The 26,564-nt window shown below is 37.5% G+C and overlaps 1 protein-coding gene across 1 annotated transcript; it reads right to left on the bottom strand.

Annotated features, from left to right (window-relative positions):
* Positions 1–1,166: 1,166 nt before the first annotated feature.
* On the bottom strand, positions 1,167–26,470 carry LOC139959630 (uncharacterized). Its single transcript, XM_071957409.1, has 18 exons — positions 26,318–26,470; positions 24,595–24,712; positions 24,183–24,235; positions 21,735–21,907; positions 20,677–20,765; positions 17,119–17,242; positions 16,449–16,509; positions 15,517–15,664; positions 14,572–14,752; positions 13,625–13,823; positions 13,011–13,085; positions 12,778–12,824; positions 10,766–10,885; positions 8,455–8,568; positions 7,511–7,717; positions 6,066–6,356; positions 4,125–4,391; positions 1,167–2,613 (listed from the first exon to the last, which is right to left on the bottom strand). Exons 2-18 carry the CDS (start codon positions 24,655–24,657, stop codon positions 2,162–2,164), a joined length of 2,664 nt encoding a protein of 887 aa, XP_071813510.1. The 5' UTR covers positions 24,658–24,712; positions 26,318–26,470; the 3' UTR covers positions 1,167–2,161.
* Positions 26,471–26,564: the final 94 nt, after the last annotated feature.

The following is a 26,564-nucleotide window of genomic DNA, read 5'->3' as shown; positions in this document are numbered from 1 at the left end:
ACCATTCAGTAAGCAATAAAAGAATATAATATTTCACTATGCAGTAAATGGCCACAAAAAAAACAAAAAAAATCAGAAATTATAAGTAATTGCTTTTAAGGAAGAATTAACAATTTCGTGATTCCTGTGATTTGGTTTTGGCTTTCAGGACCTTCGAACGAAGTACATCGATTTTAAAATTTCAGAAAAATGAGAGAAGGCTCAAGTATTTCAGTTTGAAGAAGAAAAAAACAAAATTACTCACAAAATGGTCAAAAAGGCAAAAACCTAGAAACTGTCCCAAACCGTATCAAAACACCTTATGAACATGAATATGAGGCTGGCACCGGCTTGAATCGACATAAAATGCAGAAACTAGGGCATTGGATGACGTCACAGCCTAAGATTATGGTTGAGGACAAATTAACTTCAAGTGATCGTATCTCAAGAAATGCCGCATGTTAGGAATTGGCAAGAAAATTACACCAGGGCGCTTTAGATCATACTCTTCTTAGTTTACTTAATAATCTGGACTAGCCTTCTAAAGATACACTTGTTGTAACTTTGGAGAAGACAAAGGTGGATCAACAACAAACGAAGGTGCATTATGCAATCACGTTAAGGCCACAATGATTAAATTACGATCCACGGATGGTGGGCTTTGTTCTCTTTGTTTGTATAAATCTGTGTCAGATAATGCAGAGGTGACGAGGTCACGTAACCAGAGATCTCCAGTGCTCCATCACCCCCCCCCCACCCCCTAAATCTTCTAGGGTCAGGATCCTCCCTATGAGGGGGATCGTTATTATAGGGTCTGACGCAAGGGTACGTCAGCGTTTAAACTACATTCGGGATTGTCCTTGCGGAGTCAGATCCCCTTTGCATATTCAAATGTGAACAATGCTATAGGGAATGGCACATGAAATGTTTAGATGGATGAATATTATGACTAATTTTACTTTAATTGCTTACATTCTATTATAACTTCAATCAAATACCTCAAACTGCAAAGGATTCTCAATTTTAGCGATTGCAGATAACATGCAGTCATTCCCAAAACCTGTGTACCAAACAACAAATCGTAAATAATTGATTTGATAATTCAAAATACAGAAACAAAGATTAAAAATCAAATTGAAAAAAAAAAAATTCCAATGGTGACATAATGGGGGGAAGGGGGGGGGGGGTTTTGTCATTTTGGGTCTATCAGATAAACCAGAATGCAAACATGCATTGAGGCTTTGATGACATCGTTAGACTAGACTTCTGCTTGTTCACCAGAAGTAGCTCTTACAATGTTAATGTCCTGAACCACTCTTTTGATGGTCAATTACACTTTGCCATGATTAACACCTGTAGGTCAGTCTACTGTACGTGGCAATATACACACCTCCACCAAGAACAACCAAAATATACCACTACTGGACCTCCAAGTGTTACAGTGTTTAAAACTCATAGGACATCCAATGATGTAACACACTCCAATATAAAGGCTTGTGCATAAAGACAAGTGCTTTAAATAAGTATGTGACATAATAAAGAGAAATCACAACCAATTGTACACGTGTACTTTCTGTTCAGAAATCTCCAATCTATTTACAACTCTACAGAGAAACTGAAGTCTCAAGTTCCCAAGCTTGCCATATATTATGCTCAAAATGATCCCCAATGCATTTCGCGGTCAATTCTGTTGTCGATTTCCTTGACATCACTCTGTGAAGTAGTATTCCGACAGAATTTGTCGATATATTTTGAGGGATCACGATTAACCAATCGATCCACCCGAGCAACCCTTCACCATCTGAAAACTTAAATATAGTCAGGCAAAATACTCTTTAGACAGAAGCACTTTCAAAACGATATTTAACTCAGAATAAATTGTTTCACAGATCAAAAAAAAGAAAAAGAAGATGACTTTGTCTACCTCTTACATGTCCAACATTCTATGGACAGAGCTGTCTTTACAGGGACTCCACAGATCATGACTTTGGTTTCAAACAGACAGGGTGCACACTGAGTCTCCCAAGAAAAAAAATATGACCATTGACCTATCCATTGGTTGATGGATATCATCCTCTTCGTAGCTTCAGGGAAATCCTCCTCTGGTCATATAATATAGAGTTCTCAATTATACAGCAATTTCTGGCACTTCCCGGATTCTATTTGCAAGAAGATGTCTTTGTTATTCTGACTTGAGGCCAGAACACACCCATTCATGCCTCAATCTGCTGTATATCACACTGCAGGCCGGACAGTCACGATGACGATCGACCAGTGTTTGCATCACTCTATAAATCTGTCGACAATCTTCCAGAGTTTCTCTCCTTTCTCTTGTTTCTCTCGTTTCGTGTTTAGATAGATCGATGAAAGATTTATACAATCCTTTCGTCAACTCTTTTATCGGTTTGTCCACATGGATTTCTCTTAGAGGTTTAAGGAACTTATCATCTACGTCATGAACGGTCACCCAAAAAACATCAGCCTTTACCTCCTTATGTCCGAGAGCTTGGCAGTATGCCTTGTAAACAGCCTTCTTTATTACAACCTCATTCACCAGTGGTCTTCTGACATCTGGTCTCAGAGCTGTGAGAAAGCTAAAGGTCTTCACACAGTCTCGCTCAAAGCCAAAAGATTCTGCAAGAAAAATGGCAAATGAAGTTATATACTGATCAAGTCCTAGTGACAATAATTGCTTCATGTGATTTGCCTTAACAGTGAATGAACATTGATGTTTTCCTACATTTTTATTCAAAGTGATTTGCACAAAAAGGTTGCAATCATTAGTTTGTGCTATAAGCTATAAGCTATAAGCTAATGCATTGCAATTGTTTCTTTAAATTTTTATAACTGCACAATATTTTTAATCCTGAAGTAAACAAACATCCATTTTACCAAAGTTCTTTCAATTTGACTAACAAATGCAATTCCACGTAAATGTTTCGAAAAAAATGGTTTTATACTATCCTCTCGCCCGGTAGCATGATGCTTGTCTTTGGAATGTACCGTTAAGGCTAACTTGATGATGACTTTATCAGCTTCTCAGTGTAGGCAAACATGCTTTGATGTAACCATTTTTTGGGTAGGGGGGGTGGGGGATAAATTCTTAAACCAACTAAAACATGTTCTTTCAGGTATGTGCAAACAACAGAACACCTTTTAGTGACATTCAACACCATGTGTACAGCTATGTAAACATGTCATCTGAGGCCATAAAAATCTTCAGCGTATCCCTTTTTTTGCCCCACCTGAGAAAGTGACCTAACGGTCTCTGTGTTCAGACCGCGCTGACCTGACGGTCTCTGTGTTCAGACCAAGCTGACCTAACGGTCTCTTTGTTCAGACCAAGCAGTCTCTGCGTTCAGACCGAGCTGACCTAACAGTCTCTGTGTTCAGACCGAGCTGACCTGACGGTCTCTGTGTACCGAGCTGACCGGACGGTCTCTGTGTTCAGACCGAGCTGACCTAACAGTCTCTGTGTTCAGACCAAGCTGACCTGACGTGTCTCTGTGTTCAGACCGAGTAAACCACTTTCGTTGATCAGCCTCAGATGTTTAAAGGCACATTTTTCAAATATCAAAAGTGGTATATAGCAGTCTTAACCTGGAATAATGGCAGTATTTTGTAATGGTCAGCTAAACTGAGTTGCATCTTAAGTCACTCTTAAAGAATAATCTTTCTTTTGATACTAATCATTATGTTTACCTTTGTTCTCTCGAATAGAGATACCCACAAAGCAAACTAACTCTCATTAAAATAAAAAACCGTTCTTGTTCTTCACCAACCTCAGAGATACCAACAGAGCAAACTGACTCTAATTCTGTTATTAAAGTAACTGTTTATCTCCTACCTCTCCTCTTCCCCTGTTGGTTTCTTTCTTTCTTCTCTCCATCCCTTGTCTACTAATCCCCTTACATCTATCTCTTTGTGTTCACCATGCTCATTAACCTCTCTGTCTTCTCTGCGTGTTTTTGTCCCTTCTGTTACTGTTACTTGTCATTTAGCCTTTGTAGAAGATCCTGCTAGGATCGAAACCTCACGCCAACTTACTTTTACACATTCTCTTACACAGGCTCTCTAGTGGATAAGCAGTTTTATTTTATTTTATTTTGATTAAAGTAACTAAACAATGCTTGTTCTTCACCAACCTCTGTTTCTTTGATCACAGACTGTCTTTGCAACTTCATATTCCACGCACGAGTCCCCGTCCTTCATCTTGGCTTTAACTTCAAACTTCATGTTCTCTGTTTCAGGCAGTTTTCCCAGATATAGAGAACCATTGCCTGGACTTCCTGATACCGGATCTAGGCAACATCCACTGAAAATCACCTCACTTATCCTTGTATCTATGTCGTTCTTGTCCCACACCAGGAAACTGCCCCCATGTTCCTCACTCTGGATTGTAAATTTCTCTCCTGTGTAAACAAAATGTTCAATTAAAAATTATAAGATCCAATTTTCTTTTGCTCTGCTGCAAACTGAGATTGAAGCAATCTTCTTGATTTATCGTAAGTACCAGCTTTCAGCCTTTGACCTCTGGTGACATCAAATAAGGCAAATAATAAAGCTTTTTTACTTACTATAGTGGGTCCACATGCAAAGTATGAAGTTTATGCAACTTTTCCTTTTGGGAATTACAGTGTTTACCACATCTTCAGAGTTTGACCTCCCTTAACCTCAAATGACATTTGACCTCCACAGAAAGGACAGGGTTCTTGTACAAAGTGGATCCACATACAAAGTATGCAGTTTACCCAACCTTCATTTTGTAGCTACGGTGTATATAAGGTTTTCAGAGTTTGACCTTTGTTGACCTCAAATGACATTTCACCTTCACAGAAAAGTATACGGTTTTTATACTTGCATGTAAAGCATGTACTTAATCCACACCTAATTTTGGTGTTACAGTCTTTACAAGCCTACACACACACTTACAGTCACCCACATCATCACATAGATACCAAGTTGGCCTTTGGCAAGGAATTAAAGAAAAAAAGAAAAAAACATCCTCATAAACTTACAAAGTAAATATAAACTAGAGCAACCAACGGTTTAAGTTACATGATGCAGTCAGTTTTAGCATGCTAAATGCTTGATGGAAAGTCAAAATCTTTCTTCAATGCTCAATTAAATACAGGCCTGAAATTCTAGACCATCATTTGCAATTGGGTGAATATGTTGGTTACATGGTAGATCTGCAATGGGCCAGGTAATTCAGTTGGAAACTTCACCAGCAAGACATGTATGCACCCCCCTCCTCCCCCCCCAGGAGTAGACAGTTACAATCTGCTTTCAGGTAATATTCAGGTGGCCGAAGTTGATTTCTTAAGAAGAAGATTGCTCAAAAGTCTTTGCATAATAACTCCTCATATCATAATATTGTATGGTGAAAATATGACCTTTTTCTGTTTGTTCAAAATTTGGTGATCTGAGAAGAGCAGATTGATGTCATACATGGCAATTAATCTGAAAGCGTCTTTGTTTTTCTTTATATTTAAATCATTCATCCAAGGCGGAAATTTAGTATTTCAACGAAAAAAGTTGCATTTTGATGAGATTCTAAAACACACTAAAACAAATCAAGCAAACTTTGGACAATGTATCACATTTGTAGGACAAAAAATCAACAAGAACAAATGATAATAGGAATGTAAACTATTGGGAAAAATAACATCTGACATCACAGATCAATTTATAGTAATTAGATCCACTTCCTCCTGGAGTACCGACTGGTGTTAACACTAGCCGACCGAAAAAGATTACATTCAATCAGCAAAGTCCACCAGAGAGTGACAAGCAGATGGACGAGATGAGGTTTTCAACCAACAGGGATGGAATATATTTCTCGTTAATATAACGACACATTTTCTGCGACCAGAATGATCCTCTATAAATTTTGCCAATTATCTCACAAGTTGAAAAAGATGCTCTTTGAAGTTAGCATGGAGGACGATAAGAGCTTGACACTGAGCACAGAAGAGACGAGAATCTTTAACTGTTGGTTAACGAGCTTGCAGTGTTGGTTTTAATGTTTCACAGCCATCACAAAAGCCTGAATTTTTTAAACTTAGTATGACAACATTGCTCACCTTCTGTCCTAACAGACTGAACATCCTTAATGAATGGCTGTCGTTGTCTTTCCTTGTCCATGTTCTTTTCCTCCAGCTTAATTTGCAAATTGTAGTTGACATTTGGAAATAAACTGTCCATCCTGATGACTTCTCCATCGGTAGGGATCGGCTTCATTTGCACATGAGAACTCAGGGCCTCGGGGAGAGGCGTCATTAGGATCTCACCCTCGAAACCTTGATCCATATTACTGACACGTACTTCCACCGATGTCTTGCTTAAAGAATCGGACAAGATTTCTATGGACGGACCTTTGAAAAACAATTGAAATTTGCCTAATGCATTACTGAGAAGAAATGTTATACTTTACCTACACTAGCCACTGCCCTCCTGCCTCTCAACCCAACCCCATCCGCCTCCCTCTGAGATAAATGTAGGCTAGGATAATCTCAGCAGCCTAACCTTGTTGTTAAGCTTACACACAACAACAGTTACTGGTAGCTTTTATACATATGTAAGTTGGCATGACGTTTCGATCCTAGCAGGATCTTCTTCAATCTAAATGACAAGTTTGATAATATAACTTCTTGAAACATCTAAGATAAATTCATCTTTTATACAAAGTAGTACAGTAGCCTAACTATTAAGTTAGGCTATACCTGGCATATTGATTATTCAAATGACATGTGTGTGGCGTAGAATCATTGTCTCTACAGCCATCTCCAATGAGATTTCATGTTTTGTTGATGTTGTCGTTTCTGTCTATTCTGACATGTCATAATGTCATCACTGGAATCTGAAACCTTTTTCTATTATCTGTTTTTTTTGTTTTGTTTATATATTTGTAAGGTAGAGTTATTGGTGTCCACACTTAAACAAATGTCCTCATTAGCTCTCGTTAAGAGCTTCAGTAATTTAGAGTCAGCATTTACAAACCCATCTCCATTGTAGGAAGATAATTCTTGTAATAAATAAATCAAAAGAAAAACAAAATAAGAAATTGAAGAACATGTGGCACAACAATGTCATATTTAGACTTGATCATACATTCAGACTTGTGTGTTAAGGAAAATTGATATCTCACAAAAGGACTGAGATTTTTCTTAGATGTTTCAAGAAGTTATATCATCACATTTCTTTCTTTCACACAGGTCAAACGGTGATCGTTGAGGTACTTTGATTAACAAGGGTGGAGGCATTTCTTGTTATTGTTTATAATACATCAGACATACAGCTGACTCTCTGAATGGAAAGGAATATGTCAGAGGCTACATGAACAAAAGGATGCACAAGTGAAGAATGTAATGTAGCAACGAACTGAAACCAGGCGAACAGGAAGAAACAGCAGAAGAGACGTTTGAAACCACAAAATAAAGGCATCCTTCTTTTGGCATGAAAGCAAGCAAAGAAATCATTAATCAGGAGGATTTACGGCAGTATTACAAAAAGGGAAATAAATTGATACCTTTCGTGCTTATTTTTTCTGTCTGCTCATTATACCTCGTGATAGTGTAAGAGGTCATCGGTGATAAACCTTTAAATTTCAACTTGACAAGCTTTCCCCAGCAGTTTCTGACTTTGTCTGTCTCGGCGTTGACCCCCTGTAACCGCCATCTACTACCGGGGGTTATCTCGATAGAATTCCAGGTGGAGGTAGTTTTGTGGTTTGAGACTGTAGGGAAGAGATAATTATGTATTCTCGTCTCAATAGGTCGAGCAGGATCACCGAAAAGTCTACAACCTGCCTCATTTATAATTAGCATAACCCAGGAAGCCATTGCACAGGCTGATGGTGATTTCTTGGCACAACACTTCCAAAATATGAGAACATTTAATGCAAACTGCACAGACAGTTCTTATATTAGTTAAAAATAATAATAATAATAATGCACACCAACTACAAAGACCTTCCAAGTTTTGCTTCTTGAGTTATTTTGTTCACATAGTTTTCAGACTTTGACCTCTGCTGAACTCAAATGACCTTTATGCTTTGCAGAAAATGACAAGGTTCTTCCATTCAGATGTTGACCTTTGAACATCACAGACATGACTATACAGGGATATTGTACTCAACACATGCACAAACATGCCATCACAATGGCAAGACTCCTTTTGCCATCGGCAAGGAATAAACAATCTTGTAACATTTTCTTGTATAAATAAAACTGGTGACACAGAGTGGGTAATATGGTGGCAAGGTGGTTTTTTTAATTCAAGAATTAATTTAATTTCAAAAATTAATTCAAGTTTTCCCTGAGTTTCCAGGGCCCATATGCAACCCTGGTTTTTTAATTTATTCATCTCACACACACACACACATGCATACACTATGCACCAGTACAGTAGTACAGACTCTGTAGTGGTTTGCCAAGGAATATGCATTATGGAGTATTTGAGTGTTACACTTACCTTGGTGGTGTGGTTTGATCCACTTCTGATAAACAAAAAAACCCACTGTCAAAATTCCTGCTATTATTAACACAACTATTACCCCAATAATTCCCAAAGAGACAACACTTGGATCTGTTGATGAAAAGTTCAAATAAAAGACACAAGTTATGTGAAGTATCGACAGGTGAACATTCACAAGCAGTGCACTGTATATCATTGCCGCGGACGATGTTTGTCGAAGGTCCGTTGAGCCTCATACAAGCCAGAGGGAGACATCGAAAGGTGGTGATGTCATCATATATTGTGATATCACTGGATGACTTTTGGCAATAAGATTAATTTTGATATGTTGAAGACCGATAAAACACACCCTGCTATCAGTCTAGTTTGTATTTCTATAACATTTTTCAGTTTTGAGAAAATGATCCTTTAAACATCTGAGGATCATTACTCAAAGTGGCTGGACTAGATAGTCTAACGCACAGAAAATTACGTCACTTCCTCAGCTAAATGATATTTTACAATGTAGTGCATATTTGTCAAGAACAATTGGAGTGGAATGTCATGTTAAAGGAACATGGTTTGATTGAGTTATTGTGTGCTTTGTTTTTAATATCAAGTTAAAAGAACATGGTTTGGTTGCGTTATTGGGATTTATGAAAACAATGATGGATAAACATTAACATTTAGGCCTGCTCTGAAGAGCAGATGTCATCATCATTTCAGCCTTAAAGAAGCATTCCAATGATTTATCATATTTTAAAATGGGAAAAGTTTACAGAATTGTTAGTAACACTAATTTATTTTATAGCTTTTGGTTGTACTATAACATATCAAGACTAAAAATCTGCCTAAGGTTATCCTTTGATACAACGCTGACGACTAACAGCTTCACTATCCCATTAACTATGAATGTTCTGTGCAACTTTAAAAGCAAGATGTTGTTGGCCCTGCATACACTAGTATTACATGAACTTACATGTTTGCTTTACACTTGTTCATCTTTCTCTTTTGTTCGGCAGAAGTGTGGTTTTGCTATCACATTAAATGTTGATCTAACATAAACAATTCCATTCTCTCCCATTAGCTTCTACTGACAGGATACTCATTGGGTAGTGAGGGTTGACCCTGCTATCTTGCACCTCTTATATACCTCTCCACCCAGAGCTGAACATTCACTGCCTAAGTTCCAATCTAGGAGGACCCTACCTGTATTGGGTGTCTTTGGTTCTTCTGAGTGAGCATGCAGTGATGATACTCTGTCATGAATATGTTTGAAGCTGAAAGCTTACATTAATCCCCTCAACCCCCCCCCCTCCCCCGCACTAATTACAAATCAATGTTAGCACCATCTTACATTATCTCTGTTCTTTGTACACCCCCACTAATTAAAAATCAATGTTAGCACCATCATACATTATATCTGTTCTTTGTACACCCCCCCCCAGTAATTACAAACCAATGTTGGCACCATCTTACATTATCTGTTCTTTGTACACCCCCCACTAATTAAAAATCAATGTTAGCACCATCATACATTATATCTGTTCTTTGTACACCCCCCCCCCCAGTAATTACAAACCAATGTTGGCACCATCTTACATTATCTGTTCTTTGTACACCCCCCACTAATTAAAAATCAATGTTAGCACCATCATACATTATATCTGTTCTTTGTACACCCCCCCCAGTAATTACAAACCAATGTTGGCACCATCTTACATTATCTGTTCTTTGTACACCCCCCACTAATTACAAACCAATGTGAGCACCACCTTTCATTATCTCTGTTCTTTGTACAAGGCCAGTTATATGTTAAATACCATTAGTTAGGACAACATCAAAAATCCCGCCCTTAAATTAGGTCCATACTTTATGACATATATGGAAAGGTAAAATTTGACCATACCTTATAATGCATCCCTGAATCTAGCATCTATCAAAAACACAAGTCAATAAATTGGCCACAATTTAAACACTAATCAAATATGCAGAGATTTAAGGCCTTACATGCTAGAGCCACCTATCAGCCTACTAGTACTGCTGCAAGTGGCTCATTCTAGGTGAATAGTGACACTTTTGCTCTCTCTGAGACCCTTTTCTCCACGTCCCAATAATTTTTTCCCCTCCGGCCTTCAAAAGAAATTTACTCGAGGACCCTTACTTTATATGCTTTAGTAATGCATTCACACTCTTGAAGTATACAGTAAATAGTTACCATGGAAATAAATATTTTTGTTTTGCTTGATAGAGCGGGCACTATTCTCCTTGTTCAATTATATTTTTTAAGAAAAGAACAAACTTGTTTCACCCTGTTTTTTTTTCTTACCTTCTTTCGGATTAGACTTAGACTCTGCTCCCTTTGGGGCGCCCATAATATCCTCCACTGTGGTGGTAGGTTGCAACAAACTGTAAGTTGACATTAGCAAAGGCTCACCAATTTCCTTTCCTGCCATTGAAGGTATCGCAGAAAAAAATTGTTTTTAAACATTTAAAAACAAAAATTAATTTAAAAAAAAATCAACAATTTTTAAATGAATTTTTGTAAAACATTTTTAATATATTTTTATTTTAATAATGTAATTTTTCTAGTCGATATTGGCCATTTTGAATAACCAATGCTATTGGAAACTTGAAGATCTCTTGAATTACTAAAGTAGCGCATCGATAGCTTGGACCAGTGAAGCCTCTCAATTCAAACAATGCAAGATGAAATTTTGTGAATTTTTCCTTTTTTCTAATTTGTTGTTTCTGCAATTGTAAGAAATGCAATTTTCAGATTAATGGTCGGAAGAACAAGGTTTCTACTGCATGCCAATTATTTACCTTGTTTGGCAAGTTGTATTGTTAAATCGTTCTTAAAAGATATTTCATTAAAATATCATGTCAGCAACAAATTCTGTTGATTGCTTTTGCTTATCCATTACCTGATTTTCTGACATGTTGAAAGATGATGGAAAAAGTAGCATATATATAAACTCACGCTAACTTGAAACTAAACATAATCAAGGATGGTGTGAGATGACTTGAGGCATTGCAGGACAAGGGACAGCCACTAAATATTCACACTTTCCGTTATATATTTAATCCTGTTCTACAAGTTTAGAAATGGAGCATTCAAGCCTCTTTAGGGAAATCTGTTTCTTAACTTTGACAATTTTACAAGGAATTTTAATATCAAACTTGGTTCTATGTTTGCTCATGTACATAGGCAAGGGAATTTTGGCTTAATGTTGATACACTTTAAAAAAAAAAATATTATGCAAGGGGTGAACCACCTTAGATACCTTAAGAGTGAAAATATGAATGATATGGTGTAACAAATCAAAGCTGATCATAGGGACGAAATTCAATGACAGTAGTCAATCAATAACAGCTAGGATTGAATTCTTAATACAACTGACACTTTAAAGTGAAGTAAAATATATTACAGTGTCCCACGACATATGAGTGTTGTATTCATGGAAAGCTGTTATTGTTCTTGGTAACGCGCCTTTTCCTGCCATTCACTTCCTCTAAGAGTACAAACCATTATCAGGGAAATGCTGAATGTACATTGCTTATACATCAGTCATCGAGTTGAACTCAATCAAGGAAGTTCAGCAGAGATAAGAAAACATTACAAATTCTATGTCTGTGTCTGGATGTTCCATGTACCCGGTAACTATCTGACAACAGTAGGAACCTGTCTGACATCCTCTGGAAAATATTATGAGACGGGGTTGTTTGGAACATGGGAATAGAGAGACATACCTTAACAGAACCAACATACTTAACTCTTACTTACCACAGCTTGCTGTGTTTGTGCTTATGTATGTGCTTTGTGTATGTGCTTTGTGTATATGTGTGTATGCTGTGGGATGTGTGTATGTGTATATGTATAAATACATGTGTACATATTTGTGGAAAGTGTGTATGTGTATGGTGTGTGCATATGTGAATTGTAAGCGGGATGTGTGTTTGTGCTATGTTTCAATATGTGGGATGTGTGTATGTGTGCATGTGTACATATGTGGTATGTGTGAATGTGTATATGTATATATGCTATGTTTGCTTTCCACCAAATTCACTGGTTTCTACTAAACATAACTTTAAGTTATTTCTTCAAACAATTCTGTTTATGGTTCACTAGTGAAGGGTGGGTATTGGCACAGAAATTTGCTGGCTATCCTGGCACAATTTAGTAGAAAGAATAAAGCAATTTGCTTGTTTTCAGAGAATGTCCCTAATACCCTTGTAAGATATTTTCAACCTCTGATTCCTCAACACTCTTCTCGCATATGCTATCATGAGCTAAAATGAGCTAAAAAATGCGCACAAATAGTGCCAAAGAAAACTTACTTAGGCAAAGGTCCACAGCTTCCACAGACTGGTTAAAGCCTTCCCCACTGCAAGAAATAAATAAATAAATATGACTGATGTGATTTCAAATTTTTTAACTTACTACATGTGCAGGGTAATGGATGATGCTTAGAATCTTCACATTAATAAAGGGTTGAAGAGTTTATCGATGAAATTAAAACAAATTTAGTGCTCTGTGGAAATGTTTAAGTCGAGGCAAGATTTTTTTTTACCTGTTAAGGCCATCATATTCCTGGCATTCACTTTCCTCTACGTTCCAAATACAGAAGGGATCTTGAGGACAAGAGCTGCAAGAATAAAGAAGAGTGTTGTGATTGGAGAAAACAAACACAACAAAAAACAACATGGAATCATCTCTTTCAAAAGTCTAAACTTTCTACAAGTGGTACTAATGTTAGACCTTTATCAATTCTTGGATGGAAGGAAAGTTGGTGAGAAGAGAGATAGATGCGTAGGTTGATAGATCGACTGCTTGATCAATCAATCAACAAATCAATTAATTCTTGGCTGGAAGGAAGTTTGTGGGTGAGAAGATAAAAAGATGTGTAGGTCGATAGATCGACTGCTTGATCAATCAATCAATCAATTCTTGGCTGGAAGGAAAGTTGGTGAGAAGACAGATAGATGCGTAGGTCGATAGATTAACTGCTTGATCAATCAATCAATTGCTGTCTGCAGAGCCTAGAACTGTTTCACCGATTTATTATTTTTTACCTGTTTCTCTCTCTACCCCTCTCAATTCTGCATCTCAGCCAAGAAATTTCTCAAATTGATCCTATGAAAAGACATCAAGTTTTTTGCGTCTTGAAATACATAACACACTCACCACTTTGACATTTGACTGCATCTGTGAAGTGGGAGGAGAAATGGATCGTTTTGGTTAGACGAGATGACCTGCAGGGCTGATCCATTCTTTGTCATCTCCATGGCGACAACCTCTCCCACCTCTGGTATCAATGTTACTTCCTCTAGGATGTTGAGTTGACCCCTCTTTGTTTCGAGGAATTTCAGTATCTTGCCCTCTTCTGCAATGAAGAAAATGAATTGAAAACATGGACACAGAGAGAAAAGACACTGTCTTCTACGATATAAATGGGGAGGGGGGGGGTGGGGTGGTTGGAATTAAATATATTCTCTTTGTATTGTCAGTTGCTGTAAGAGACTGCTTTTAGTATTTCGCTCTTGTCAGGATTTGATGCTCAAAATTTCTGTATGGACACAGTGAAACAATAACATGGAATGGTACAGACCAAACGACAACCCGCAACCAAAACTATGCGACACGGCTTGCCTCCTTTATGTACACCTCTTAAACAATACTCATGAATGGAAAAGAAACTGACAGAACAGTCTGTTTTTAATTTATGTCACCTACGGTATAATACATCTATATATCATGAAGCTGAGGTTCCCTTTAAAACACTTCTCCCATTCTGCGTTCCGGATTGTTACCAATGACACAGGGGTTTCCATCCCTGGTTAACACAGTTTTTGTTTTTCTTTTTACATGCACGGTATTATGCAGCCCAAGCAAAGAAGGAAGTGGTTTACTGCGACTGCCTGCGACTCAGTCCTGCAAATATTTCAGTTGGTTGAGCACAGGATAGACTTGCAATCCTGAGAACATCTCTCCTTAGTCCTGGTTTTAGCCCCAAATTACTTGGCACTTTCAAAATTCTCTGTGTATTTTACTAAAACCATGGACAGTTTGACACCACAGGGAAAGCAATATGACATCTTTAGTATATTAACTGTGGGTTGAAGTGTACTAACCTGTCCCCACAAAGAACACTGTATAAGACAGTCCATCCTTAGATCTCTTTGTGTGGTACGCAGCCTTTGTCAAATGTCTGTCAGCAATGAGCAGAGGTGCGTCATCTGTTACGACCGCAGCCATCAGCGAATGTGTCCTGATGAAAGCTGTTTCCCAATCGGTGAGGTTTTTGCCATTGCACTGTTGAATAATCAACAGAAGTCAAAGATTTGTAACGAAAACAGGCGATGATCTTCAAAAGAACTAATATACTGTCTAAGAACAAACTGTAATCTCATAACATGGAAGGACAGTAACGAAGAGTTTCTATGAGATGAAAATAAATAGGTATGAAAAAAAGGGAAATCCTGTTTAACCTAGCGAAAGGTGTTTTACAAGCAAAAACTTTCTCTATTTAACAATGCCAGGATGTTCATTAACCAACAAGAGATTGAAGAATCATTCCAATTGTTACTTCCAAGACAGAAGACAGAAATATTTAAACAATATCCATTCACAGAAATCAACCACTTTCTGCAATATCTACCTACTCACGGTAAAAGACAGTACTGGCAAAAAATATTCCATAAACCTTATTTTCTTTTAAAAACTGTGTTACACCACTGCCTTTGAACAGTATGAAATTGACCAGCACATAGAAATACTTGTAACAAAACCAACCCCAACACTCCCTCGAAATAAGATAATTGAAAAAATTTCCATTTCGTTTCAATTCCATTATTCGAATATGTTTCACAATTTTTTTCACAGTTTCACAATAAATACTTACTGAGAGTATAGTTTCACAATACATGCTACCCTGAGAGTATAGTTTCACAATACATGCTAACTGAGAGTATAGTTTCACAATACATGCTAACTGAGAGTATAGTTTCACAATACATGCTAACTGAGAGTATAGTTTCACAATACATGCTAACTGAGAGTATTAAACCTAAGTCAACCTTTATCTTTGGTAAACTCCTGTCTTGCAGTTGATGCACACCATCAGCATAGTCAAAGGCTCCAGGATCACAGTAATTCCCATTGGAAAAAGCATTTACAATGCTCCCAGGAGTGAAACTGCAAACAGCGCTGCGTGTACTCCCTTTTCTGAAATTTATGAAAAAACAAGAGACCTGCATTGCTTTGAAAATTCTTGGAGAAAAATACAATCGTCCAAGACCAAAGACATATAGTCCTCAAAAAAACAGACAGAAATTTTGAGAATTTCTACACCTTGTTCAGATGTCAAAACGTTTGTTTTTTCGATGGGTTGTGGGAAATGTACCTGTGCCAGAATGGTTTCCAGCATACGGTTTATATACTTACGACATCTACTAAAGTCCTAAGTCAGGCCTACAGTAGCAAACTCTCTGAGTAAAGGTAGTCAAGTATAGGCCCCAAATTAAAGCGCACTATTATTGCTAGAAATTTTTAAAAAGAACTTTCCTGGAGGTCTTTACTCTCCAAATTGTTCTCAGACAATTTTAAGGAACACACAAGATGACTGAATGTCCCAGTGAGGCAAATTTCCTCAAAAGTTGTAATAGAAAAAGTCTGAGAATTTCGACCAAAGGTGACCTTATTTGAATATCTAGCATATTTGGGGGCCAATACAGCATACCTATTCAGTTTGAGTAATATACTCTGTGGGCTAATGTTAACAACATAATTCTTATCTTATAATAATCTTACAATTAAATAACTAGACCAATCATTCATTTTACTTCAGAGAAAGTAACAGGGTAGATGGGGGGAGGGGAGGAGAGAAGGGGGAGGAGAGCAGATGGGTGGTGGAAGGGGTGATGACAGATGTTGCAAGGGGAGGTGATGGGAAATAGAAGAACGGTGATAAGCCGTGGAAGAGGATGGGAAGAAAAAGAGACAGACTTACCGTCTTTGTGAAAAGATACCATAATATCGTGATATATCCTCATCGATACTTTTGATATCAGCTGTAATCAAGAGAGATATGAAAAAACAAAATGAAGAGGACACATTTTATGCTTTCTTTGATATTTCCTATAATTTCATTTTTTTTTTACTTAAAATCAACAACTGATAAAATATTGAAGCAAACTCATGTGTCTTAGGAATACCATTTAGAATAGTTCATCATCATTTAATGCTTTAGCCACAATTTACTGTCTGATGTAAGATTTGCTTCTTTATGTGTTAACCATTCCCTTTACATATTGTAGACAAAGTTTTTTAATTCACAGATGGAAATTGATTGGCTTCATAAAAAAATCAGCATCTGTCCATGATTTCTCCAACATTGAGCCTCTTTGCTATGAAACTGTCCTACAAGGGCAACTGAGTTAAAATGCATGTCAATTGCGATTTCAGTTTCAAATGTAGTCAGAAAAAGTTGCAGAAGGAAACTTTATTGGGGAAGTATAATTTCAAACAAGTGCAAACATGTTACCCCCAGCTTTCCCCTCTCCCATCTCCACAACACAATATTTTTTAATCCATCTCTATACTTCAGTAAAACTTTGTAAAATATTCTCTTGTGAGTGATGAGAAAAGTCAAATTCAAAAGTATTTAACCCAATACTTACTAAGATAATTGAACTCCTCGTCACCCGATATGCAGAGTAATCTTGCCTTCTGAAAGGTGTTCCATTGGGATTTGTCTCTCTGCCATTCTTGTGAACATACCTTACCCACTCTGGCATAATTCTCCTGTGCAGGTGTGGGGGGGTGTAGGGGAGGGGAAAAATGGAAAAAATAAAATTAATGGGCATTTTGAATGAAGAGCATTGGTAAAAAGGTGTGTGTTTGGAATTTTTAGAGTGTGCATTCAACAGCCCGCAAACACTTAATTTGATCTAAACCTGCTTCAATGTGTTAAACACGCAACAGTTTGGACAAACGGGTGTAAGAATGCAGTGAAGCTGGTCTTTATCAACTAAATGTTGATGACTTTTTGTCACAGCAGATACTAGTCCCTATTGTATAAGCCATTCAGAGTCACTTGAGTGACTCTGAATGGCACGAGCTAGATTGAACCTGGCTTGAAAGTAGTAGCTTTATCCCTCTGTGTCCTGCATATTTGTCTTGTTTGTGTCTTGTTTTGTGTTATGTAATGTTTTGAGCGGTACATGGTATGCATTCATTTCAGAGTTGGAGAATATTCCTCACTTGACTACCAGGGTTTGAAAGGTACAGTTGTACAAGACTGGCTGTGTCCTCTGTGGGTGTGGTGTGTTGGTTATTTTTACTGTTGTGGTAAGACCCTGTGAGGGTACTTCAGGCTTGTTGAGATGCTTGAAGCTTAGTCTGCGAGGCCAACATTTTATAAGCAAAAACCATATATTAATTATTGTCACCACCTGAGTTAATTTGACCAGTAACCGGTTCTGTGTGGAAGTATCGTGGCGCCAGTCTGCACCTGGAGAGCAGGAGCAAGTCAAAGCCCAGTATGAAGTAAGTCACATTATTTATCCTTGTTAAGAACATGTGGGGACTGATGTTTCAAGGTATTAGAATGTATTTATTCTATTCATTGCCTATTGAGGTGTCCCTGTTATTGTGGGGGTGGGGGGGGGGTCGTATCCCAACCTAGGTAACTTTGGCTCTAGCCTTGGGGATATGTCAATAATACTTAATAAAATGTGTTACAAGATAATGCAATCAGGGATCACTTTAGAGAGGAGAAAGGTGTCTTGGGGTATGGCATGATATATTTTGGATACCGAGAGTTAGCTTGTTAAACTAATTATGTTCTAGAATAATCATGGTCATGTGAAGCTGCTCTAGGGGTTGAGATAGTATCTATATAGCAAGTGTTGTATTGGAGCAGTTAGTGGGGGCATTATAATATTGGGGCATTGTAGAATTGGGAGCCTTATGATTATTTAAGACTTGGTGGTGGGTTTGTGATTATTTAGGACTTGGTGGTGGATTTTGTTATTATGTGATATGCACTTCAATATCCCAAAGGAAAATTCACATCTGCAGGAAGATTCACTGTGGTTAGGGTTCGTATTACAAATTCGCTCGGGATAATTTCAAGAGCATTTGTAGACAAAATACTAGATAACGTATTTTGTACCCTGCAGTTCTCGACCATCATCAGCGGAGACTGGGAGACAAAGGGGTGCTAGCATAAAGAGGGCGTGCCCAAAAAGACGGGAGTTGGTGAAACCATCGCGTGACCTAAAGCTCACTGAACAATAAAGTTTGGATACAAAATCATGAGTATACACCAGAGTTAACAGTGTATCAATTCGCGGAGTGAACTATCAATTTTGAATCATCAATATTGAACTATCAATTTTGAATCATCAATATTGGACTATCAATTTGGAACTATCAATATTGAACTATCTTAAACTTTTGGATTGAATTATCATCTGAACTATCAATGAACTTTAAGTATCAGAAGACATGTGAAAAGTCATCAAGGGTCTTACATGTATAATTTCCTAATGTTATAATTCCATCATTCCCTAATTTGTGATTTACATGAAGGGTGTGATTTACGTGAAGGGTGTGATTTACGTGAAGGGTGTGATTTACATGAAGGGGTGTTTCAGTCGGCAATTGTATCAATATATTTCTCTGTTCTATACACCCACATGTCCGAGTTCTGTATGATGTCAAGTACCTAGCTGTTATCCTCGCCTAAATTAACAAAGTTAGCACTATTCCCTTGTTGGTCAGGGGACCAGTGAAACTTTTATTAAAAAGAGAAAAATTAGCTAGTAATGTGACTGCTAAGCATGAAATCTGTTAAAACTGCAAGAATTCAATTATTAGATCATGAGTGACAATCATGCAGGAGGACCAACTAGTGTAATACAATAACATAGATGAGTTACATCAATTACAGACAATTAGTTCATACACAATGACTTTAAAATCACTTTCGATTAATCGTTTCGAACTGTGTGAAGGACTATTTGATATATGAGCCACAAATGCAAGACGTGAACATAATTTGTAAAACAAAGGATACAATAGGAAGTCATTAGAGGACAATGAACGATTGGCATTTCACTTTCTGTCAGTACTAATGAAAATAGTAGTTGACTGGGTTGTGCAATATAACCTTCACTGATGAGGAGAGTTTCCCACCCACATGTTATTTAACAAAATAAAGTGTCAACTTTGTTCTGCTAATGTCACAGCAGATGATTGAAAACTTCAACAGTTACATTAAAAAAAATTAAAAAAAAACATTTGAGATGTGTCTTTGCTTTATAAATGAAGACAATTTTTTGTATATAACCCAGGGACAAAGTTGCCGGTCGTTAGCTTGTACGAGCAATAATACAGACTTGATGCTGAAGAATGTTACCCTATAGTTTACTTGAGTCTATCTGATCGGTATATGGGAATAAAGCATAACAGATGCAACCACTAGTGGGTGGGCTACTGCATTTTAGACGTCCTCCACAATTGTGAGGTAAACACAGTTCCAGGTCTCCATCTTCTAGCTTTTGTTTGTGCCCTTCAAAAACAAATGTAACACCCCTGCCGCAAACTGACACTAGGCTATAAACAAAGGAGCTTTGTTAGGTTAAACTTGATTTTTCAGAAGTGAAAATTCATTTAAATAGTTAGTAAAGTAACAACTTTCTAAAACCGATATAATTTGACACATTCCATTTTCAGAAGTGTAATGTGTCTTGAATGAGCTAACTAGAAATGCCTGTTTATTTTGCAGACAGACAGAAACACATAGCCAGTATTCTAATCCCAAATATAACCCCAATGCTAGGCTGTTTTTTTTCTTTTTCTTTGTAAAACTTCTTTCTTCGAGACCAAGTAGTCAGGCCTATTATATTTCTAGACACCATGATATTAAATCGAACTCACTTTAATACGCTCTTGGTACTACCAGGAATGGCTCTATGATAAATATTTAACAATTCATTTCTGGTGTTCTTTCCAAACATACAAACACACTGTTCTTCTCTTCTGAGATGTTTCGATCTCGGCTTTCGAGCAACCTAAACTACCATTTGTTGTAGGTTCATTGGATGACCTTATTTAATGCCAGATGAACACACTGCAAATCTCTTTACCATCAAACCATCTCAGCAGAAGATTTGCTTTACTAGCATCAGGCAAAGCTAGCAAAGATTGATAGAACGGTACTGCAAACCTACCTGTTTTCCTTCTTCTGCAAGTTCGTTGTAAAAGAACACCTCCCACTTGCCGTTCTTCTGACTGAAATTCCCTAAAAGTGGACTGTCCACTGTGATGAAAAAATTTGAAAACAACTCTTTTGAGGTCTTTCATGCCAGAAGCATCAGTTATCTTATTGTACCCATAAACTGCAAGCAGACTGTTCAATCTGTCCCATCGTGCTAACTATGCCGTGAAAATGTCAAATCACAGATCTTAAGTCTACAGCCCTGCACATTGACTATCTCATAATCGAATGTAGCCAGCCTTTCATTGCTAGCAAGGGCATCTCCAGGTTTTTTTGGGGGGGTTTCCCCCTACAGAGGAAGCTGTCATGCCTATCCTAATGTGCATAACCTGCACTGTTTAAAGATCTCTGAATCAGTGTGACACATTTGCGAGAAAGCGCTCACTGGCATGCTAACACCCAGGATGAACTTGCATAAAGAATTGCTGGGTGATTGGCTAGTTAAATGTTCCCCTTGTGCAGTTTGGGCAAACAATGAAAAGGGGCTTGATAGAACACTAGTAAAGGTGTTTAAAACAATAGCTTTGGACTTGAAACTGCCAAACTATGTTTGAAAAGAACATCTCTTCAATAATCAATATAATTTGTATTTATTGCATAGACTCATGGTGATGACCTCATGGTAATTATGCACGTCTGTCCCAAAAAACTAGTTGCTCTAAAATTAAATCTACTGTACACCGCCCCTTGAAAATACTGAATGTATGCAGTGAAAAGCCATCCGCAAGGCACAACAACCACTACTTAAAGGTCGATATATGCCACTGTAAAGCCATCCCCAAGGCACAACAACCACTACTTGAAGGTCACTGTATGCCACTGTAAAGCCATCCCCAAGGCACAACCACCACCACTGGAAGGTCACCAAGATGATGAAGATGGAAATTGGGGGGGGGGTGGGAGGGGGAGTCACCAAGCCAAAATAGTTGAATATCAGGGCCTTATACTTCCCACTACAAGGATCTGTATTGGGAACAAGGTTAATGGTTTATCTCTGGTTTAACTACTCACATTGTACTTCAACCATCTTTGTTGGTACGTCCTTATCGTTTCTTGCAGGGTATTTACAGAACTGTGGATAACTCATTGCACGACACTCTCTTGGATGGCTTGTCTCCCTCAGATCCTGTTCCGAACAATTCTGACATGGCTTACATATTCCGTTAATACGTTCCAAGTAACATCTGACAGAGGAGAACATAAAGATGACTGAGAGTTAATACCGTGATGTTAATGATGCCGGAATAATTGTCGTCAATGATAGCACACCATGAATCCAGATTGCTCAAGGAATTCATAGACTCGCTAAATGACAACCTTATTAAACAGATGATTTATTTCAACATTATTAAACAGATGATTTATTTCAACATTATTAAACAGATGATTAATTTCAAAGTTCCAAATTGTTGAAACCAATAGAAACAGGAAATACCTGACATGTAAATCCAACATAACATTCATGAAATATAATGAAATTAAAAAATTAATGAAACATAAAAACTAAATGCATAGTCAAAAAGATCTGGAAAAGGAGCTACAAATTAAACTCAACACTAAAAAGAAGTTTCTGGGTCCTTCAATCATCACTCTTGCGTTGCACCCCACCCCCCAACTGGCCTCGACCCCTCCCTCATCCTCTCCTCTCCCTCTATGTATTTGAATATTTGGAATTATGGTCAAACGCATATTTGGAGTTATGCTTAAGTACATTTACTTTACTTTAAGAGGGACCACAACTTCACAAACCTAGATCAGATATGATACAGGTTGCTCCGACAATGCAATGCGTCACTTACGCAGTCTTATTTTGTGTTTCTGTTAATGTTCTGTGTGAAGCTATGCAGATCTGCTTTGCAGTTTACAAAATGTTTCACTAGAGCAATTTTCCTACTTGATGGACACTTTTTTTTTTTTCTTTTTGTGTGGGGGGAGGGGGGGGGGAACAGCTTTTAACCACTATCAAGTTTCCATTTACTTTATATAATGGTACTGATTAGCCAAACATATTATGCCTCTACAATCATTTTGTTACATTATCACATGATCATTATGAAAACTGAAGCAGTCTATGCATTTAGGGCACAGGTGCCTACAAAGAAAACTGAGACATCAGGCATTTCTGTGAACGAAATAACAGCAGACCTATATGGGTGGTTTTTTATCTTAATAGCTTTTTTCCTGAGCTCCAACAAATATGCCAAATCTGATCACTTTGAATAATTACATTTTCTCTTCACATATACACTGTGGTTCGTCCTATCAGTTTCTTCATTGGAAACCCACGAGGCACTATGCTTTTATTAGGGAGTTTCCGTCTATTTGTTTAGTGCGTAACCCTTGTTCATGGAGGGTCTTAACAGGCACAGTTTTAACATAAATTGAGTAAACCAAGAACGGATGTAGTGAGAACAGGACATGTGAGCTCATAACCTGAGGTGTGGGGGTGTGGGGGGTGTGGGGTCTAACAGAAAAGGCGGATTATACAGAGTTTTTCTGACAGTTCTTAAGAGTAATCTACAGGTCCTCTTAACCTTGACATCCTTAAAATTTGCAAGTACTTTGAAGTACTTTAGTGGAGGCTCCATCTTTCCACCTCAAACTACAATATCATTTTGAGACAATGTCCTTCACTTCCCTCCACCACCCCCCCCCCCACCCCATGCTCCACCGTCCCTCTAGTTCAAAAAGCTCTGATAGTAGCAGTCAAAGCAATTTGAAAGCTTGAGTATCTTACACAGACAGATTTCTGTCGCTTGTTAAACATTAACCAGGTGTACGTGACCATTTCAAATTGAAACTGAAACATATTTTAAACATAGGACCCTAGGCATCCAATGAAGTAGCACATATCTGCAGTATATACTAATTGATGAATGACTTTCATTTTCTCTTTGCTTATAGCTGGAACTTGATGGGGATATAAAAATCAAACTTCCAATGTACACATTAGCTTGAAAGTGATAAAACCATTTTCAAATTATGAAGACCAAAAATTACTTCTGCAATAGATTCTGATAGGAAATACCCAAAAGATATTGACATTGCATAACAGACAATTACATTTTCAAACTGTTAAAGGCATTGAAGACTCGCCACAAACCGCGTGCGGCCATTTAAGAAAGGTAACTTTCTGTTGCTTGCAAGTGGCGTTTTGTTCGTGCCACTACAAATGCAGACAGTAATGAAACGTGATACCTTAATTGTTATCTTTAGCTGGACCTGAGATGTCCATCGCTGTATCGTTTGTATACTGTGCTGTGGGTATTGACCGCAGCTGTATGTACTGACTGTACACTAGTGTCTTTTTACCGACGGTAGCAAGCTGTGTGTGTATTTTCTGGGATCGATGGTGGTGTTTAACACTTCTGTTACACCTCATTCGAAGCTAGGTCAAATAACCGGCATTAGATGTTTCTTTTTGCGCGAGTCTTCACACCTTTTAAAGGAGTTACCTACCCTTCTTGATGACATCTAGTTGTCTTCGGTGAATTAGCACATTGTGGAATAACCTTGCGAGAAGAAATAGTCAAAGGGAGAATATTATAACAGCATGAATATAAAAAAGTTGTGACGTAAACCATGTATACTAGAGTAAGGCTCACTAACGGCAAGTGATAATCAGTTCAGTGCAACCAATTATATAAAATTATTCCTCACAACATTTGCAACCAAAAAAAAAAGGGGGGGGTGAATAAAAATAATTGAGAAACAAGTTGAGAATGCTGAAAAGTTGAGTTACTGATTTAAGCAATTGAGATAATTTAACAAAATACATATTTATTTAAGAATAAACACAAACACAACCCGAAAAGTAGAAATTTTGCACTTTTGTTGAAAAAAAAAATGGAAATATGCAGTAATAACCTACCTTTCCTATACAAAGTCCCAAAAGTAGCAACTGTAATACTGATAGGGTGAGGAGGACCTCCATGTTGTAACGGCTCAATGAAAGCTTTGACAATACTGATCACCTGGTCTGCAGCCACCTGTAAAGATGTAATAAGTCAAATTTTGCTTTAAAATTATTGCAATTTGTAAAACAATCTAGCAAAGTGGTGTTTATGAACCGTTTATTACCTAGACGCACTGAAAATATAACTAAACTATTTTTTTTCAATCTATCGTCCAAACTTGGTTGGGCCAAATCTTCAGTAGACATTTGTAGTGCATTTGTAAACAGGCCCTGAATAATCTCAATGTCACCTGTTTGGTCTATCATTCATAGAGTCAACTTGTTCTCAAGATGTGATTGCTCATGTTGACAATTACAAACATTCAACCATTGCTCATTGATTAAGCCAAAATGCAACATGTGACTAGTAGTAATGCTAAGAGCACAACATTCTCTCTTAAAAGCAAAACAGGAATGTTGATCACTCCAAATTTGGTTTACTAAATTTGACCCTTGAACTATGTCATTTGATCATGGATTATCTAGGCAGATCCCGCCCCAATGTAGCAGAAGGTCAGTCATGAGTCAAATTTCCCTAACACCTTGAATTGAAGGTTACTGTACATATTAACTCAGATGATAAATCAGTGAAAAAACTAAAAACAGTCAAATTTATGCTTCCTTTTATCCACTGTAGGGTAGCAATTTTAAACATTTTTGATAGCTGTGTAGGATAAAATTAAACTTAAGTTCTAAGGTTGACACTGTGAAAATCAAATTGATTAATTAACACAATTCAAAAGCACTTTACATGTCTATCTATGCTACTACCTACATGGACAGGACATGAATTTAGCTACTTTCGGCTACTTTTACTTTTCATACATAAAACTACAGTCAAAATGTTCCATGTAAGAACAATTTCCCCTAACTTTGAACATTTTGTATGTGTGTTAAATCTTGTTGTGTAATTCAGGTGAATGTTCGATTGACAATGTTAGCCTTAGAAAAGTTAAACAACTTATAAGAGGTTTTGTATGCCTAGGCTAGGACCTAGACTGGCCTAATTGTGTTTGAAACAGAACTTTGCTAATATAATTTGGCTTGCAAACACATAGGGTTACGATGGATATGTCCTCTTCTTACTGGCTTACGCTGGCATCCAGGCAGATTTATATTGCCCACCGTATCCGGATTTTAAATATCTTAACCTAGTTTGCCAATTGTGACCAAGTTTGCCATAGAAAACTGCTATTTTAGAAAGAAACTTTGGCCAATATATCAATCAATAAGCCTTCAATGATTCTGTTGTTTGTTTGTGTCCGACTCCAATGCCGGATAGGCCTAGCCTAGGAAATAATGAAAGAATTAGGCCTAGCCTACACAGTCCCCAAAATATTCGTTCTTTTTGTACACTAAGAACTTTCTTGTAAGTTGTACTTATTATATTGAAATTAAATCAAACGATTGTATGTTAACTCATATAAGATGATGTAAGTGATTTTCGCTCTTGTAAAGTAGTCTGCGTCTTAATTGGGCATAGGCTGCGCCTAAGTTAGGCCCTAACTTCCTATGTATAAAAATTAACGACACAACGCGACTAACTACTATACTGAATACACTACAGGCCTAGGCTTAATCCTAGTAGTAATGATGGGCAACGTAATGATTAATTGATACATGTTTTTACAGTACTTACAGTTCCACTCCCAGTAATCACGCAGGCATTAATCGGACAACTGTATCATGGTGACTATTCATTGGGGTACCTAACTGGGTGGCTTAATTTAATCTTCTGCCAGTGGCAAGTAGCTTATATCGCAGATACGACCGCTATACCAAAAACGCTAAGTCTGACTTAACGTTAACTCAATGACATTATTACAATATAGATTTACTGAAAGTCACTGCTCGGGATAATTGTAGTATATATACTGTATTAACTA

The sequence above is a fragment of the Apostichopus japonicus genome, chromosome 19 (assembly GCF_037975245.1).
Source record: "Apostichopus japonicus isolate 1M-3 chromosome 19, ASM3797524v1, whole genome shotgun sequence".
Classification (NCBI taxonomy): Eukaryota; Metazoa; Echinodermata; class Holothuroidea; order Aspidochirotida; family Stichopodidae; genus Apostichopus; species Apostichopus japonicus.
The sequence above is the reverse complement of the archived record's forward strand: the minus strand, read 5'-3'. Positions and strand labels throughout refer to the sequence as shown.